The sequence below is a fragment of the Sapajus apella genome, unplaced genomic scaffold (genome assembly GCF_009761245.1).
Source record: "Sapajus apella isolate SASKATOON/1434 unplaced genomic scaffold, GSC_monkey_1.0 scaffold48, whole genome shotgun sequence".
NCBI lineage: Eukaryota > Metazoa > Chordata > Mammalia > Primates > Cebidae > Sapajus > Sapajus apella.
The window spans coordinates 10,007,583-10,027,575 of record NW_022436988.1 but is presented as its reverse complement, the minus strand read 5'-3'; the positions used below and the strand labels follow the sequence as shown (position 1 = coordinate 10,027,575).

The window sequence follows — 19,993 nt, the reverse complement described above, 5'->3', positions numbered from 1 at the left end:
TGAATCAGACCTAGGAGTTGATAGCACAACAGGGTAACTATAGTGAATAATTTAAAAATTGTACATTTTAAAATAACTAAGAGTATAACTGGATTGTTAGTAATACAAAGGATAAATGTTTGAGTTGATGGGTTATGCGTTACGTACCTGTTATCAAAATATTTCATGCAGGCCAGGCGAGGTGGCTCACACTTGTAATCCTAGCACTTTGGGACGCCAAGGCGGGAGAATCTATTGAGCCCAGGAGTTCGAGACTAGCCTAGGCAACATGGCAAAACCCTGTCTCTACAAAAAATACAAAAAAAAAAAAAAAAAAAAAATTAGCCGGGTGTGGTGGCATGCACCTGCAGTCTCAGCTACACAGGAGGCTGAGGTGGGAGGATCAACTGATCCCAGGAGGCTGAGGTTGCACTGAGCCACGATCATGCCCCTACACTCCAGCCTGAGTGATAGAGTGAGATCCTGTCTCAAAAAACTATGTGTTATGAACCTGTGTGTGTGTGTGTGTGTGCATACATATTTCATGTACCCCATAAATATATACAACTGCTATGTTACTGACAAAAATTATAAATAAATAAATAAAACACATACAGGTAATTGTAAGGCAGAGTGATAACTATTTTAACAGAAGACAATGGATACAGCAAGACATCACATAGGAAGGAAAGATTAACTTTGGTAAATAAATGAAATTAATAATGTACTATTTGTATGATTCTTCACAGAATCATCCAATGCTAAGGCTAGAAGGAGCCATAATGATAATTTACTACAACCCCCAAATTTTCAGATGAAGTTGTGTTTGCATGAGATGATCCCTAGAATCCCTTTAAGCTTCCAATTTAACTTTCTCCCATACAAAGCAACAGGATAATTCACTGTTGAGACCATAAGCTACTAGTGATAAGAGATTAGCAGGAACTCAATTGCTAGTTGATTTTTAATCCCATTCAAAAACAGAAGGGCCAGGAATCTTTGAAGGCTCAGAGCCTTTCAGCCTGTATGACACTGCATGGAAAGCACGTCAAGAGACAGTATGCTCAAAAGACTACAGTCTAGCGTTGCTATTCTAGAAAACATGTTTCCTCGGGGTGTCCTTCTCCAGCGGACGCGAATGCCCTGGACCACCCCCACAGATGCACCCAGGCAGAGGCCAGGGAAGTAGCTTAGAGGGAGGCGGTAGTGTCTACACTGTTTCTGGAGGCGTCTGCCTTTTAATGCTCTTTTTACTGCACCTGCCTGTGTCTGCTGGCCTCCATCAGTCATTACCATTTCTTCCTAAGACGTTTAAATCGCGTAAGTGCACTTTTCTTTTTCCTCTAAAGGGGAGGGGTTCTTTCCTGTTCTAGGGTTGTGGATAGACTCCATAAAGTCTAAACCCCTAGAACGATCTGCAAAATGTTGTGTGCTGCTGTGGTCTGAAGGTTTATGTCTCCCGAAAATTCATATTCTGAAACCTAATCCCCCATGTGATGGTATTAGGAGGTGGGGACTCGGGGAAGCAATTAGGTCATGAGACGGAGCCCTTCTGAATGGGATTAACAACCTTATGAAAAGCAACTCCTGAGACTGCCCTCTTTCCACCACGTGAGGACACAACGAGAAGACAGTCATCTGCAACCCAGGGAAGGGCCCTCACCAGAACCTGACCATGACCACACCGGCAGCCCGATCTCAGACTTCCAGCTTCCGGAACTGTAAGAAATAAATTTCTGTTGTTTCTAAGCTACCCATTCTAGGGCATTTTGTTATGGCAGCCTGAACAGACTAAGACTCGTGTACGACATTCTCTTCTGAGACGGTGCATAGCTCTTAGCAGATTCACAGGACAATTGGGAACCACAGAAGCTTAAGAACTATTTGATTTTGCACAAGTGCATTAAATATTAACCCAAGAGCCCCAGATGTGTGCATCTGCCTAAGGTGTGTCCTTGCACACCAGACACCTCCAGGATACAGGCTGCTATTAAGCCTTCCATTTTCCTTCCACATTAAAAAACATTTTTTTTTTTAACAAAATGTCATCCTCAAGACATACAAAACTGAAATAGCAAAGACAAAAAACTTCAAAAAAAAAATCGATTCTCCATTTAGTCACTGTGAAAAGTCTGTCTTAAAAACCCAGAGTCTCGGGGAATGTCAAAGCTCTGGTTAAATTTTTAATACACTATAAAGGATAGTGTTAAAGAAGAGACCTTTTCAAAGGTAAGCTGGCTGCAAACAGGCTCTTGAAATAGTTCTCATCAAAGGACATGAAGCAGCTTGATAGTAATGGGGAAGGAGTTAACTTCTCTGTAGACAGGAGTAGGAGCTGGAGGCTCGAGAACTGAGCCACACTGAGGTCTTTGGGGACACATCTATTTGCAGTCAGACCCTGGTGGCTTCATCCAGTGTCAGGAGTTTAAGTAACATTCATATGCCAAGGGGCCAGGCGCAGTGGCTCACACCTGTAATCCCAGTACTTTGGGAGGCCAAGGCAGGTGGATCACTTGAGACCAGGAGTTCAAGACCAGCCTGGCCAACATGGCAAAACCCTGCCTCAACTAAAAATACAAAGAGTAGCCAGGAGTCGTGGCACGTGCCTGTAGTCCCAGCCACTTAAGAGGCTGAGTCGGGAGAATCTCTTGAACCCAGGAGGTGGAGGTTGCAGTGAGCCGAGATTGTACTACCGCACTCCAGCCTGGGCGTCAGAGCAGACTCTGTCTCAAAAAAAAAAAAAAAAATTCATATGCCAACGATTCACAAATCTGTAACTCTAGCTAGACTTTGTAACCCAGCTCCAAACTCATGTATCCAGCTGTCTAGTCAGTATCTCCGTTTGAAGGTCTAATGGCAATCAAACCTCATAATCAAAAACAAATTCCTGGTAGTCCCCCTCCAGCTGCGTCAGCTGCAGCCTTCCTCGTCTCAGCTGACAGCAACTCCGTCCTTGCAGCTGGACAGCCGTGGAACCTCCAGGTCCCTCCTGGTTCCTTGCTCTCTCTTATACCCCAATGTGATCCACCAACAAATCCCATCGGCTCCATCTTCAATCAGGACCCAAGACGGGATTCCTTCTCACCCCTTCTGGCACCACCTCCTTGGATTGTACCACTATTGTCTTTGATGTGGCTTCTGCAGTGGCCTCCACACAGGCCTCCCTGCTTCCATCCTTACCCCTCCTAAGTCCCCTCTCAATTCAGCACCTAAAGACAAACAAACTTTCAAAGCTCAAGTCAAGTCACACACACCCTGTTCAAAACCCTAAAAGGGCTCATCACACACAGACCAAGAACAAACATTCTTATGCCTCCAAGTTCCACCTAAAGGCAGGGCTGACATCCCTGCCCTTACCTTGTGCTTCTCTCCCTGATGTAGCCACAATGGACCCTTGGCTACTTCTTGTGGGTGCCAGGCATGCTCCTGCTCAGGGCCTTTGCCCTCTCTGTTCCCTCTGCCTGAAACACTCACTGTTTCCCAGAGAGCTGCATGGCTGACTCAAATGCAAGGACATCTCAAGGAGACCCTCCCTACCTACTCTACTTAAAACCGCAGTTCCTTCCTCGAACACTCTACCGTTTCCTCTGCCCTGATGAACTTTTTCTTGTTTAAATCACTAACCACCTTCTAACACAATACAAAATTCATTTACTATTATGATGTTCATCGACCATCTCACCCTGCTGTAATATTGGTTAGGGAAGGCCAGACATCTTGGTTTGCTTTAGTATGATATAACCCAAGTATCTAGACTACAATACTCAAATATAGTAAATAAAAGGCAAGGCTGGGAAAGATATTTCCCTTCAAACCTCTCCATCCAGGCAAGCCAGCTGTTCTTCAGTTTACTGAAACCATGACTATTACCACCATCCTGTGGGTGAAATCTAACTCAGCTGAGATTCCTAGAAGGCAGTCAATCCTCATTTCGATCCTTATTTCAGTTTACATATATATATTTATTTATTTATATACGTGTGTGTGTGCGTGTGTGTATATACATGTATATATATACACACACACATATATATACAAACACACATATATATACACACACACACATATAAATAAAAATAAATATATATATATATACACACACACACATATATATATACATACACACACACATATATACATATATATATATTTTGAGATAGAGTCTTGCTCTGTCACCTGGGCTGGAGTGCGGTGGCATGATCTCGGCTTACTGCAACCTCTGCCTCCTGGGTTCAAGTGATTCTCCTGCCTCAGCCTCCCAGGTAGCTGGGATTATAGGCGTTTGCCACCACACCCAGCTAATTTTTGTATTTTTAGTAGAGACAGGGTTTTCCCATGTTGACCAGGCTGGTCTCGAACTCCTGACTTCAAGTGATCTGACCGTCTTGGTCTCCCAAAGTGCTGGGATTACAGGCACGAACCACCTTGCCCGGCCTCAATCCTTATTCCAAAAGACACTTTTGCATCACCATAAAAGTGACAAATGCTGAATTTATAATTGGAAACTCCAAAGACACAGAAGAGGGTCTCCTGTCGGGGAAGAAGTAAGATTTTAATTTATGCTCATTTAGGAGCATCAAATATTGCTGTCATTCACACATCTTCCTACTGTTTCTGGCTTTATTCCAAGTTGTCACTGGTGTCAACAAACATCAATAAAGTAAAGTCTGAAGCTCCCTGGTCTTCTACCAGAATAAGCTAGGCAATGATTACAGCTGAGCATAATGAATCACCCAAGTACAGCGGTAGGTGTGGTACAGAAAAGAGCCCATTAGCGGAAAGTTGGGCGCTCATTCCTTTGCTATCAAGTCGGGACCTTAGACCATATTTTTGTTCTTCAGAGAAATAAAGAGTCACCATAATACACCTCAGTGTAGTTACCTTATTTAACACTGAACCCACGGGATGGATCTTTACTCTTGCTCAATTGGCTAAAAATGGCAGAAAGACAGCTACTTTTATGACTGAAAAACAAGTAACCTCTCTAACTATTAGCCCTTAACAGGCTAAAAGTGACTGTCACCGCTCTTAAGCAGTCCTCCGCAGAGGACCAAGGGGTCTTTCAATGAGCTCTTTAAGATACTGGATGGACATGAACAAGGCCTTCCACCAAGGCGAACCCACTTTGGTCATCTTTGTGCATCGAGGTCCGCATAAGGCCCCATCTTCAGCTCAAGACATACTGAATACCAAGATCTCGAAAACCAACAGGGTCAGACACAGTGGCTCACGCCGGTAATCCCAGCACTTTGAGAGGCTGAGGTGGGCAGATCACTTGAGGCCAGAAGTTCAAGGCCAGCCTGGCCAACATGGCGAAACCCTGTCTCTATGAAAAATACAAAAATTAGCTGGGCACCATGGCACACATCTGTAATCTCAGCTACTCAGGAGGCTGAGGCAGGAGAATCACTTGAACCCGGGAAGTGGAGATTGTAGTGAGCTGACATCATACCACTATACTGCAGTCTGGGAGACGGAGCGAGACTGTGTCTCATTTAAAAAAAAAAAAAAAAAAGGAAAACCAATTAAAAAATACTTTATTCATAACTCAAAGGAAAGGGTCAAGAAGGAAATGAGGGAGACACACATACTGAAGAAAACGTTGGGATAGAAATAACAGAGGAATATGCTTCTTATCTAGATAAATACCTGAGCTTAAAAGTAATTAAACACCTAGTGCTTTAAGCAGATTTACTGTATACTAGAATTTATAATATATATAAGATTTTCACTCTTTAAAGTTGACAAAAAAGTCTTCACTGTGCCAGCAAAACAACATCTGGTTATACAGAGGAGGAGATGCAGTTTGCTATGCTTTTTGCTTCTACAATACTGAAGCCAGAAGTCAATGGATCAACGTCTGTAGAAGCTTTGAAGAGAAAAATGTCATGACTAGAAAGCTTTGCCCGGCCAAGTTCTTGCTCCTGTGATAGAATGACATATTGGCACCATGAACTCCACAAAGACTCAGAAAATGTATCACCCAAGGATGCTCCCTGGGGAAGATTATTCCTCAAACTCGAGTTCCCAGACAACAAAAGATCAGCATGTTTAAGACCTCGAGGTCCAGGGAGTCATGGCTGAAAAGGCAGCAGAGTCTCATCGAAGCCAACAACAGCTCCCATTTTTCAGGTGCTCATAAACCCCAAGCCCTGTCCTGAAAGCTGTGTGTGTGTGTATTTAGCATTTCGTTTAATTCTCAAAATAAGCCGCTTATGGTATTATCTCCATTTCTCAGATGAGAAAACCAAGGTTCAGGGAGTTCGAGTAATTTCTCAAGATAACCTTGCTAGGAAGTGAGAGACTTGGAATTTCAAAATGCATCCCAAATTGCTCAGGTTCCTTCAATTTATTGAATTTTTAAAAAATATCTTTATTATTTTCTATGCTTAATCATGTTTTCCAGATGCTCTAAAAGAAACATATTATTTTTGAAATAAGGCATTCACAGGTCCTTTATTTTTCCAATTAAAATACATCTAAAGACATAAAACAGGCAGGGCATGGGGGCTCACACGTGTTGTCCCAGCATTTTGGGAGGCTGAGGTGGGTGGATGACCTAAGATCAGGAGTTTGAGACCAGCCTAGCCAACATGGTGAAACCCAATCCCTACTAAAAATACAAAAAATCAGCCAGGTATGATGGCGTATGCCTGTAATCCCAGCTAGTCAGGAGGCTAAGGCAGGAGAATCGCTTGAACCTGGGAGGCGGAGGTTGTAGTGAGCCAAGATCACTGTGCTGCCCTCCAGCCTGGGAAACAGTGTGACGCTCTGTCTTAAAAGACATAAAACAAATTACTCTAAAATGCTAAACAGGAAAGGATTGGTAAAAACATTTCAGAAAGATGCCCACATAAAGAAGGCAGGTAAGGGAATTATCAGTGCCAAAGTATACTGAACTCGATATAGTTGACCCTTGAATAATACAGAGGTTAGGAATGCTGATTCCGAGAGAGAGATCCAAGTTGGCTGATCAGTAGCAGCTCGGGATTGTAGCTCCCAGTGAAAGCACAGAGAACGAGAGGACGCCACACTTTCAGATGAATTTTTGTTGCTCACGCACCAGGAGATTCCCAGCAGAGGAGCCCCACGGGTCACCAGCGCGACTCTTGTGGCCTGCGAGGTGGTTTTGCCGCTGCCTTGGTGCGGCGGTTCTTGATGCAGAGTCAGAAAAACACCATCAATCTTAACGCCGCTGTTTTGGCCGGCACAGTGGGTTGCTCAGATTTTAGCGCCGGGAATCAACAAGTTGGACGTCCACTCAAAAACCCAATTATGAAGACAGTAATTATAAAGACCACAGATGGATAAATCTATAACAAAGGGAAGACACCAGCCTAAAAAGGCTGAGAATACCCAAAATCAGAACGCCTCTCCCTCTACAGGGGATCACAGTTCCTCATCAGCAACGGAACAAGGCCTGATGAAGAAATACTGTGTTCCATTAACTGAAGCAGGCTTCAAAAGGTGGATGATAAGAAACTTCGGTGAATTAAAAGAACTTGTTCTAACCCAATGCAAAGAAACTAAGAACTTTGAAAAAAGGATTGATGAAATGTTAACAAAAATACACAATTTAGAGAGGAATATAAGTGAATTAATGGAGCTGAAAAACACAACACAAGAACTTCGCGAACTATGCACAAGTTTTAACAGCCGAATCGATCAAGCAGAAGAAAAGATATCAGAAGTCGAAGACCAACTTCATGAAATAAAACGAGAAGACAAGATTAGAGAAAAAAGGATAAAAAGGAGCAAGCAAAGTCTCCAAGAAATATGGGACTATGTGAAAAGACCTAATCTATGCCTGATAGGTGTACCTGAATGTGACGAAGAGAATCAATCCAAGCTGGAAGATACGCTTCAGGATATTATTCAGGAAAACTTTCCCAACCTAGCAAGGCAGGACAATATTCAACTCCAGGTAATATACAGAACACCACAAAGATATTCCTCAAGAAGACCAACTTCAAGGCACATAATCGCCAGATTCACCAGGGTTGAAATGAAAGAGAAAATACTGAGGGCAGCCAGAGAGAAAGGTCAGGTTACCCACAGAGGGAAGCCTATCAGACTCACAGCAGATCTCTCAGCAGAAACCCTACAAGCTAGAACAGAGTGGGGGCCGATATTCAACATCCTTAAAGAAAAGAACTTTCAACCCAGAATTTTACATCCAGCCAAACTAAGCTTCATAAGCGAAGGAAAAATAAAATCTTTTGTGAACAATTAAGCACTCAGAGATTTCATCACCACCAGGCCTGCTTTACAAGAGCTTCTGAAAGAACCACTACACATAGAAAGGAACAGCCAGTATCAGCCTTTCTAAAAAATACCAAAAAGTAAAGAGCATCAACATAATCAAGAATTTACATCAACTAATGGGCAAAACAGCCAGCTAACATTAAATGGCAGTATTAAACTCACATATATTATTATTAATTCTAAATTTAAATCGACTAAATCCCCCAATCCAAAGACACAGACAGGCAAAAAAAGCCAAGACCCAACGGTATGCTGCATCCAGACCCATCTCACCTGCAAGGATACACAAAGACTCAAAACAAAGGGATGGAGAAAGATTTCCCAAACAAATGGAGAGCAAAAATAAATAAATAAATAAAAAGCAGGAGTTGCTTTAAAGCAACAAAGATCAAAAGAAGCAAAGAAGGATATTACCTAATGCTAAAAGGATCAATGCAACAAGAAGAGCTAAAGATCCTAAATACATACGCACCCAATACAGGAACACCCAGATACATAAGACTTATAAAGAGACTTAGACTCCCACACAATAATAGTGGGAGACTTCAACATCAATATTAGACAGATCAATCAGACAGAAAATTAACAAGGATATCCAGGACTTGAACTCAGATCCGGAACAAGTAAACTTAATTAACATTTATAGAACTTTCCACTTTAAAAACACAAAATATACACTCTTATCTGTACCACATCACATCTATTTACAGGTTTCAATGAAACATTGGTTGGCTGCTTGTTTGTTATTTTCTTCCCTCATTTTTTTTTTCATGTCTCCATTATTAAGCACAATTATAGGCATACCCATTTTTAGACTGCACTCTAGCCCGGGCAATAAAGCAACACCCCCGTTCTCTCTCCCTCTTCCTCTTTCTCTTTCTTCCTCTCCTTCATTCTTTTATTCTTCTTCTTTCTTTCTTTGTTTCTTTTTTGTTTTTAGAAAAAAAAAAAAAAAAAAAGGAATGCTGATTCCCTGTGCAGCAGAAAATATAGATAGAGTTTTTGTCTTCCCCAGAATACAACTACTGATAACCTGTTGCTGACCAGAAGTCTTACTAATAACATTGTCAATTAACACATATTTTCCATATGTATTATACACTGTATTGCAATATAGTAATCTCAAGAAAAAATGCTATTAAGGAAATTGTAAGAAAGAGAACATATATTTACTATTGATTAAGTGGAAGTGGATCATCATAAAGGCCTTCATCCTCATCATCTTCACAGTGAGTCAGCTGAGGAGGGGGAGAAAGAGGAGGGGTTGGTCTTGCTGTCTCAGGGTGGCAGAGGCAGAAGGAAATCTGAGTGTAAGTGGACTTGCAGAGTTCAGACCTGTGTTGTTCAAGGGTCAACTATATTTTCTTTTTTCGAGAAGGAGTTTTGCTCTTGTTGCCCAGACTGGAGTGCAATGGCATGATCCGGGCTCACTGCAACCTCTGTAGCCCGGGTTCAAGAGATTCTCATGCTTCAGCCTCCCAAGTAGTTGGGATTACAGGTGTGTACCACCACACCCAGATAATTTTGTATTTTTAGTAGAGGCAGGGTTTCACCATGTTGTTTAGGCTGGTCTCGAACTCCTGACCTCAGGTGATCCACCCGCCTCAGCCTCCCAAAGTGCTGGAATTACAAGTATGAGCCACCGCAGCTGGCGCCAGGTCAACTATATATTCAGATAGTATTAAGCAGAATCAGAGATATCCAGTATTTATAAAAGACACCCTCCACAGCAATCATGTAACAGTTATGAATTTATGCTTCAAATAACTTGGTAACAAATATGTAAAGAAAGGAAACAGAAGTTGTTTAAACTAACTAGAATGGGAAGTTTTCACATATGATGATCAATCTATGATGATCAAAAAATAGTCCAGAAAGATTTGTACTGCCACTTTCACTGTCCTCCTAAAAGGAACCATGTCACAATTGACCATTCCCCTTTTCCAGCCAGACAATTGTGCTGACAAATGACTTTACTTTCAGGCAGTGGCTGGAAAGCTCATGGGCAAGACCTCACCTGGAATGTTGTGTATAGTGATGGCCAAGATGAGCAGCGCGATCCTCCTCCAGCTGCTGCCACTGGGCTGTGCCAGGTTCCCTCGAGAAGGCACGGGGACAACAGGACCCTCCGGAAGGCCAGTGGCTGTTGCCTTCTTTCTCTGATACGCCTCACCATTCTCATTCTTGTCTGAGAAAAAAAAAAAAAAAAAAAAAAAAAGAGATGAGGAAAGACAGCGTTTTGAACACGTGTATATTAAAACTTCAGCAAGCTGCAGCAGGAAGAGGCTTCTACCCCTGAACTTCCTGTAGACTATGCATGCTTCTGTGTGTTCTCTTATTCACTTAGGCATCCATTCATTCAGCGAACAAGTCATTGAATAGGCCGAGCATGGTGGCTCAAGCCTGAAATCCCAACACTTTGGGAGACTGAGGCAGGCAGATGGCTTGAGCCCAAGAGTTTGAGACCAGACTGGGCAACATGGCCCAATCCCATCTCTACAAAAAATAATTAGCTGGGCATGGTGGTATGCACCTATAGTCCCAGCTACTTGGGAGGCTAAGACGGGAAGATGTGTTGAGCCTGGGAAGTTGAGGCTGCAGTGAGTTGTGATCGCACCACTGCACTCCAGCCTGGGTGACAGAGCAAGAACCTGTCTCAAAAAAAAAAGAAAGAAATCACTGAATAGGCATTCAATGCCCAATGCACAGGTACCAAGAAGGATAAAAAGATGAAGATGTGGTATCCTAGCAATGCCTGTTTAAGACAAGCAATGTTGAGTTATGATTAGAAACAGAGATTCTAGAACCACGCCGCCTGCTTCACTTCCTGACTCAGCCACTGGTCAGCTGTGTAGTGCCAATCAAGTGGCTTCACCTCTCTGTGCTGTGGTTTCCTGATCTGTAAAACTGGAGAAACAGCAGTACCTATTTCATGAGGGTTTTGTGAGGATTAAATGCAAGAATGCCTGAAAGTACTTAGAATGTACTAAGTGCTGACTGTATTGATTGTTACTGTTAGTATTGTGTTCCTTCTCCCATAGCCCTACAGAATTACATAATATGTGACCCTGCTCTCCTGGTCACACTGATTTATGGGAACCAATTCAGATGCCTGGCTAAGCCAATCAGAATCCCTCTCCAGGGAGACTTGGCAACTCCAACATGCACGCCAAATCTGAAAAATCACATGATGTGCGCGCAGGTCTGCCACAATGGAATGAGGGAAGTGGCTGGACAGACAGTTAGAAGCAATCAGATATACATCAACAAGTGGGGATGGGAAACCATGCAGCCAGAGAGAAAGAATGAGAGGGGCAGAACTGCAGCCCAAGTGCCATAGATATTAACAGGCCATCCACAGCACCCCGACCTTGGGTTTACTAAGTGAACCTTCCTTTTAAAAATGCTTTTACAAATTAGCTTATATTGAAAGAATGTCATTCTCAGAACCAGCTTGTCCTAAATATCCATGGTCCCCTGGGCTATTTGTTTATTCATAATGGAGGCAAAGCGTGGATCTGAAATCGTGAGGACAGGGGTGGGAGAGGGCATCCAGCCTTCAGTTCACAGCATGGGACAGTTTGTGGGGAAGACTTTCTAGAGGAGACAGGTCTTGAGTGAATCTTAAACACAAGATGGCACAGATACAAAGAAGGGTCTCTCTACTGGGAGAGAAAATAACCCAGCAAGTATAGCTCAGATGTCTGTTAAGTTAAATAGGCAGGAGGTCATTGGTCTGAGGCTGTAGTTTGAGCTGCTCCATAGTGAGCTACAACCTAACTTAGTATGTATACAAACGAAAATCTCATTATGGGTATATATTTTTTGTAATAGGATATCTAGATCTCAGCCAATCACAAGCAGCTGAGCTTCAACCAATCACAGGCAGCCAAGCTTCAGCCAATCACAGGCAGCCAACTGATCAGACTATGTCCAAATAAGGCAAATGCCTAACTGTAACCAATTAAGCTATTTCTATACTTTATTTCCTGCTCAGACATTAAAAAAGGAGGAGCTCTCCGAATGTCTTCTAGTTTTCAGTGCTGCCTAGTTCATGAAGTCTTTAATGCTGAAATAAATTAAAAAACATTAAAAGAAAAAAATTCTTTTGAAAATCTTTTTGTATTTATTTACTCAAATCATACAAGTACAGACTGAAAAATAAGAAAGTACAGGGCAGGTAGACTCCCTCCTCCCCAGCTCCCAATCAGCTGTCTCATTAACAGCTGAATCTCAGTTCCATTGGGAAAAGGGGGTCTTTGACTGATCCGTTGCAATGCAAGGATGCCAGTCTTCCAATGGTCAGCAGCCCTGACTCACAAAACCAGCCTGCGGAGAACACAGCTGTCTCAACTGGATAGCAACTCCTCCCAGACAACATTTACAAGAGGGAAAGCTCCACACTCATTGTGTGGTATCCACACCACGTGTATGCGTGTATGTGCGCATACGTGTGGGTGCATACAACTGCTACTCAGTACCATCCTTCCTGAGATATTAGATAGCCTTTGTGTATGTATACACATGTGTGCACTTCTGTGCACACATGGGGGGAGGGGACTTTATACATTTCAAGTAGACGATACGTAGATGACTCAGGCTGCAGATGCTGGTTGGGAAATTGAACTAAACATCTGGGATTTCAAGCTCACAAATGCTAAAGATATGAGCAAACCAGACCCAAGAGCTGTCCACGAACTAACCTGGGTCATGGTGGAGGGTCCTCAGCTTTCTCCTAGATGAGTCAGCAAACACTCCTGATTTCCTGTGGCTGCTCTGAGCACACAGGCCTGGCCTAGATGCTCTCCACTGAGAGTTGATAAAGGCCAAAAGAAAAATCTCTTCTCTTGGAGATTATTGATTGATTGATTGAGCAGGGTCTCACTCTGTTGTCCAGGCTAGAGTGCCATGGTGCGATCTCAGATTTTCAAAAGAATTTTTTTCTTTTAATGTTTTTTAATTTATTTCAGCATTAAAGACTTCATGAACTAGGCAGCACTCAAAACTAGAAGACATTCAGAGAGCTCCTCCTTTTTTAATGTCTGAGCAGGAAATAAAGTATAGAAATAGCTTAATTGGTTACAGTTAGGCATTTGCCTTATTTGGACATAGTCTGATCAGTTGGCTGCCTGTGATTGGCTGAAGCTTGGCTGCCTGTGATTGGTTGAAGCTTAGGTGCTTGCGATTGGCTGAGATTTAGATATCCTATTACAAAAAATATGCAGCCTCTATCTCCCAGGTTCAAGCAATCCTCCCCGCTCAGCCTTCTGAGTAGCTGGAACTACAGGTGCATGCCATCATGCCCAGCTAACTTCTGTATTTTTTTCTTTTTTTGGTAGAGACAGGGTTTTGCCACATTGCCCAGTCTGGTCTCGAATTCCTGAACTCATGCGATCCACCTGCCTTGGCCTCCCAAAGTGCTATGATGACAGGCGTGAGCCACCCGCACCTGGCCCCTAGGGGATTTTACAATTTAAGAGAGGGCAGACAGGAAAGATACAAATAAATTTCCTCAAATCTAAGGGGCAAAACACACACTTTAACGATCACTAACGGTTGCACTTGATTTTGCTAATGTCACAAAAGGATCCTACTCTGAATCTCCTGCAGATACTGCACAGAGAGCTACAGACCTGGGAGGCACCAGGAGCAAATCCTAACGCTATGCTTGTGTTTCATAGGAACATCGAGCATGAAGCGTGCTTCACCAAAATAAAAATGCACGCCTGGCCCCGCGCTTCCAGTGTGTGAAAACTGACGTCAGTGCCTTCCCTAGTAGGAAACAGAAGGGTGTGAATGCCTCACGTACTTGTGAAAGTTAAATAAGCCACCATTTGGTGATAGCCACTAATGAGTCTGCAACGAGGAAGATTAGTCCAAATAAATCATTACAGAGTATGATGCCTCGTGAGCAATGAATCTTCTTGCCTCTCCCAGTAAGGCTAGTTCAACCATCACACCCATCAAGTTAAATGCCAGCGTGTAGGCAAAGGATGACCGGTTAGCGGAGGCAACTGACAAACACATTGTGGGATGTGAAGGCGTGCCAGAGTGACAAGAACCCCGTGAGGTTTCTTGAAATGGGAGAGGTATGGGCACTTTTGAAATGGGGTTTGGAAAGTAACAGAAGCGGGACTATTTCATTTAGGGAGGAAACAGTCAATGTCAAACTCAGAGGCAAAACAACATCAGAGACACTGGTTAAAGGTAATCCTGGGAACTTATCTTCAATGAGTTCAATCTTTACAAAAGCCCCATAAAGTAGAGATTAATTCCCTTTAACAAATGAGTAAATTGAAAAACAGAGAGGCAGAGTATCTGGTCCCAGGTCACACAGCCAGTCTGCCATTCAGGAGTCGACTCAGCATCTTTGCTTCCAGAAGCCCCTCTTTTAGCTAGGGCCTCCGGTTGATTGGGGATTAAGTTGGAGGAGAAGGGGTAGGAGAAAGAGCTGAACTGCTCATCTGCTTGCCAGAAAAGGTAGTGGGCGCAGCTGCTGCCGTGAGAAAGTTGCAGAGGAAGTCTGGCGAGCTTTCATTGCCTGTGATCAGAGCCGGGAAAGGCTCAGAGGAAATCTCATCTCTATAATCATTCCTACTTGCAGGCAAACGTGAAACACTTCATAATAGCAGTATTTCTTAACTCATTAGACCTAGTAAGCATAAAGTAGCTGCAAACAGAAAATATTTACCCATGCTAAGCCCACAACACAGGCTTATAATTCTTTCGGGAAGGTGAATGAAAGATTCTTTGTTAGGAAAAAAGTTGCCCATCATTAAAATTTTACTTTTTAATTTCTAATTGAGTATCCAGGAATTCACCCAAAGAAAGGACCCACTCCCAGGGCTCAGCCTCTCATCCTTCCCACTCCATCTTTCCCGGAAAGGAACCAGAGTGTTACATGTAAGAGTAAGGACCACAGTGAAACAGAGAGAGACGCCCCAAGGCTCACTTTTCCCGCAGAATCACCAGGTGACCTTTCCGGATGCATCTGCTTCCCTGATTTCTTCTTCCCCACAACAGAGGACATGATTGTGGTCATAAGACATCATAGGATGGAGAAAAGCAGACACAGGTCTTGCAGGCACAAGCCCTGGGGCTGTCAGCAAACCCTGCTGCCCAGGTAAACCCCTGCCCTTCCAGGTCTGGCTTCCTCCCTGCAGCGTGGAAGTCTCTGAAGTCCTCTAGTCAATGGTCCCAAACCATTTTGGATCAGCTGTACTTTTGAAAGTACAGCGAAAGTTACAATCCAGCAAAAAATACACAGACCATTTTGAAATAATTGTTCGGTCCTTATGGATTCAAGAACCTCAGACTGAGAAGATCTTGCTAGATAAATGCCAAGTTAACCTCCAATTTCATAGCCCATGGGTCCAATCACACAAGCCACACAGAACATACGTGGTCCCTGAGATGGTGTAACCGGCTAAATCTAAAGGACCCAATGATGGAATCGCAGGCCTCTGATGAATACAGCAATGCTAATTAACAGATCACTAGCCAAGAGAGAGCTTTAACAATGTTCCCACGATATTATTGGAGATGATTTGGCTGGATTAGCACAAATAGGCAAATCATCATCTATTGAGTGCAGAAAGCATCAAATCCCTGGAAGAACTCTTTCCAAATCCCTGTTACAAAACAAAATGAAGAGTGGCCAGCAACATAAATTCACTAAGTAATATATACACACAAACAAAACCAAAGGCCAATTAAAGGCAGAATAGGAGGGGATCAACTTACATTGTCCCTCCTTTCTTGTTTCCCAAAGAATCAGTATCGTTTCAGGCAATACAAATTACACTCTCACATCATTGGATCTTTCAGCTATTTCTAGACTTTTTTTCTTGTAAATATCACTGTAAAACCTTTCAAGTATACAAACAGTCAGAAATGTGGACAAAGTTCCCAGAAGTTGAACTGTTGATCAAAGGGCCGTAACGCAATTATCTAATAAATTTCCAGGAAGGCTGTGTCACTTACCTATGAACAGAGTTTCCAAGTTCTCATTATGCCACTTCTTAGCCTTGGGTATTTCTCATTTTCAAATAAGTGTATTTATTTATGGGAGAAATGACATTTCGCTTAATGTGGATTTCTTTGACTACAAGCAGGGTAGAACATTTTTCAGAGTTTTAGAAATATTTCTTTCCTCTTTTGTAAGATGCCCACTGCCCAAATGAGGCCGCTTTAAATAATGATAATATGATGAGCTAATTCCTTAGAGACACTGTAATTTTCCTGTGATCCACTTAGGTTTGTCAATGAGGCCTGGCTGGGAACAGTAGGTATTATTATTAAACATCAGACAGACTATCATTGGCCAAGTTGGAGTTTTAGACTCAAAATTTTAAATTCCTTTTTGAGATTCTTCAAGACATCATAGGGCCTTTAAAAAAAGTATTATCTGCTTTCCTTATGGAACTATTATAGTACAGGACTGAAAGCTAATTTTCTCAGGTGATCGATTGACTCTCTCCATATTAAAACATCATTTTGTTTGTTTGTTTGAGACAGTCTTGCTCTGTCGTCTCGGCTGGAGTGCAGTGGCGCAATCTTGGTTCACTGCAACCTCTGCCTCCCAGGTTCCTGTCTCAGCCTCCAGAGTTGCTAGGACTACAGGCATGTACCACCATGCCCGGCTAGTTTTGGAATTTGAGTAGAGACGGGGGTTTAACCATGTTAGCCAGGCTGGTCTTGAACTCCTGACCTCAGGTGATCCACCTTCCTCTGCCTCCCAAGGTGCTGGGATTACAGGTGTGAGACACTGCATTCTTTTTTAAGAAACTTTTATTATAGTTCAGGGCAACATGAGCAGGTTTGTTACATAGGATGGAGAAAAGCAGACACAGGTCTTGCAGGCACAAGCCCTGGGGCTGTCAGCAAACCCTGCTGCCCAGGTAAACAAGCTTGTGTCATGGGGGTTTGCTGCACAGATCATTTTGTCACCTAGACACTAAGCCTAGTACCCAACAGTTACTTTTTCTGATCCTCTCCCTCCTCCCACCCTCAACAATCAAGCAGGCCCCAGTCTCTGTTTTTCCCCTCTTTGTGCCCATGAGTTCTCATCATGTAACGTCCACTTATAAATGAGAACATGTGCCATGTGGTTTTCTGTTCCTGCATTAGTTTGCTAAGGATAATGGCCTGCAACTCCATCTATGTTCTCACAAAAAACATGATCTCATTCTTTTTTATGGCTGCATAGTATTCCATGGTATATATGTACCACATTTTCTTTATCCAACTTGTGATTGATGGGCATTTAGATTAATTCTATGTCTTTGCTATTGTAAACAGTGCTGCAGTGAACACTGGCGTGCATATGTCTTTATGGTGGAATGCCTTCTATTCCTTTGGGTATATATCGAGTGATGGGATTGCTGGGCTGAATGGTAGTTCTGTTTTTAGCTCTTTGAGGAGCTGTCACACTGCTTTCCATGATGGTTGAACTAAGTTACACTCCCACCAGCAGTGTACACATTCCCTTTTCTCTGCAACCTCATCAGCACTTGTTATTCTTTGACTTGTTAATAATAGCCATTCTGACTGGGGTGAGATAGTATCTCGTGGTTTTGATTTGCATTTCTCTAATGATCAGTGATGTTGGGATTTTCTTCATATGCTTGTGGGCCATGTCTGTGTCTTCTTTTGAAAAGTGTTCATGTACTCTGCTCACTTTTTAATGGGGTTGTTTCTTTCCCATAAATTTGTTTAAGTTCCTTATAGATGCTGGCTATTATACCTCTGTCAGATGCATAGTTTGCAAAAATTTTGGCCCATTCTGTAAGTTGGCTGTTTACTCTTGATAGTTGCTGGTTTCTTTTGCTGTGTAAAAGCTCTTAAGTTTAATTAGATTTAATATGTCAATTTTTGCTTTTGTTGCAATTATGGTATTGCCCAGGTTGTCTTTCAGGGTTTTTATAGTTTTGGGTTTTACACTTAAGTGTTGAATACATTTTGAGTTGATTTTTGTATATGGTGTAAGGAAGGGATCCAGTTTTAATTTCTATATATACGGCTAGCCAGTTATCTAAGCTCCATTTATTGAATATGAAGTCCTTTCCCAATTGCTTATTTTTGTCAGCTTTGTCGAAGATCATATGGTTGTAGATGTTCAGTCTTATATCTGGGCTCTCTATTCTGTTCCAATAGTCTATGTATCTGTTTTTATACCAGTGCCATGCTGTTTTGGTTACTGTAGCCCCATAGTATAGTTTGAAGTTGGGTAATGTGATGCCTTCAGCTTTGTTATTTTTGCTTGGGATTGCCTTGACTATTTGGGCTCCTTTTGGTTTCATATGAATTTTAAAATAGTTTTTTTCTAGTCTATGAAGAACGTTTTATAGGAATAGCATCAATCTGTAAATTGCTTTGGGCAGTATGGGCATTTCAATAATATTGATTCTTCCTATCCATAAGCACAGAATGTTTTTCCATTTATTTGTGTCATCTCTGATTTCTTTGAGCACTGCTTTGTAATTCTCCCTGTAAAGATCCCTCACCTCCCTGATTAGCTGTATTCCTAGGTGTTTTATTCTTTTGGTGTCAATTGTGAATGGTAACACATTCCTGATTTGGTTCTCAGCTTGGCTGTTGTTGGCATATAGGAATGCTAGTGATTTCTGTACAGTGATTTTGTATCTTGACACTTTGCTGAAGTTGTTTATCAGCTAAACGAGCTTTTAGGCCAAGACTATGCGGTGTTCTAGATATAGAATCACGCCATCTACAAACAGGGAGAGTTTGACTTCCTGTCTCTCTATTTGGCTGCCCTCTATTTCTTTCTCTTGCCTGATTGCTCTGGCCAGGACTTCCAGTACCATGTTGAACAGGAGTGGTAAGAGAGGGCATCCTTGTCTCGTGCCAGTTTCCAGAGGAATTGCTTCCAGCTTTTCCCCGCTCGGTATGAGAAACATCACTCTTTTCAAAATAAGAGGATGCACAAGAGCTTCTCTAGTCTTCTTTCTCCCATAGCACGAGAATTCTTGTAAACAACACAGTAGTTTTGTAATTAGCGCACACAAATACAAAGCATCTGTTGTGGACAGGCTCCTTGCTAGGGTTGCCAGATTTAGCAAATAAACACAGGGTGTCCAGTTACATTTAAATTTCAGACAAAACCAAAGTTGTTTTAGCGGAAGTATATCCCACATATTGCATGGGATCTACTTATGCTACAAGGTATTCATTATTTATCTGAAGTTCAAATTAACCAGGTAATGTGCACTTGAATCGATAACTCTACTTGTGCCCAATTTAGGGCCCCAGTTCTGTGGAGTTGGGCAAGCTGACTACACTCTACTCTGAGAGCAGCCACACACTCGTCTCCGTGTAAAATCCATGCAGGATGTACCACATGGGCCATGTGGAGCCCAGGGTAGGAGAAGATTCCACTGGAGACCAAGAAAATTTCATAGAAAGATAACAAAAATATTTATTATATTTAGTTCCTAACCTTTAAGCAGAGAAGCATCTGAAGTTTAAGAGATGTGATCATGAACTTATTTATGTGCTTTTTAACTGTAATAGGTATTTCCATTTATCTTGCTGATAATCACAAGCTACGTGACTATCAGAAGGTCAAACACTGCCCGTGTAAGGAGACTGATTCAGTGGTAGTCAGTGCATGTTTTCCTAGGCATGGAAAGTCATTTATGCCTTACCTCAGATGCTTATGAATAAGCAATTGCTTAGTGACAACACAGATACAAATAGATTCACATAATTGGTGAAAATTAAATGCGTA

At 42.2% G+C, this 19,993-nt stretch overlaps 1 protein-coding gene across 7 annotated transcripts in view; it reads right to left on the bottom strand.

Moving 5' to 3' along the window:
* Nucleotides 1-19,993, bottom strand: part of SLC39A11 (solute carrier family 39 member 11) — a 448,139-nt gene that overhangs the window by 193,873 nt on the left and 234,273 nt on the right. For all 7 annotated transcript variants that reach the window (XM_032241865.1, XM_032241864.1, XM_032241868.1 and 4 more), the window contains one exon: nt 10,262-10,432. In XM_032241865.1, the coding sequence (XP_032097756.1) occupies nt 10,262-10,432 (171 nt within the window). The remainder of the gene's footprint in view (nt 1-10,261; nt 10,433-19,993) is intronic.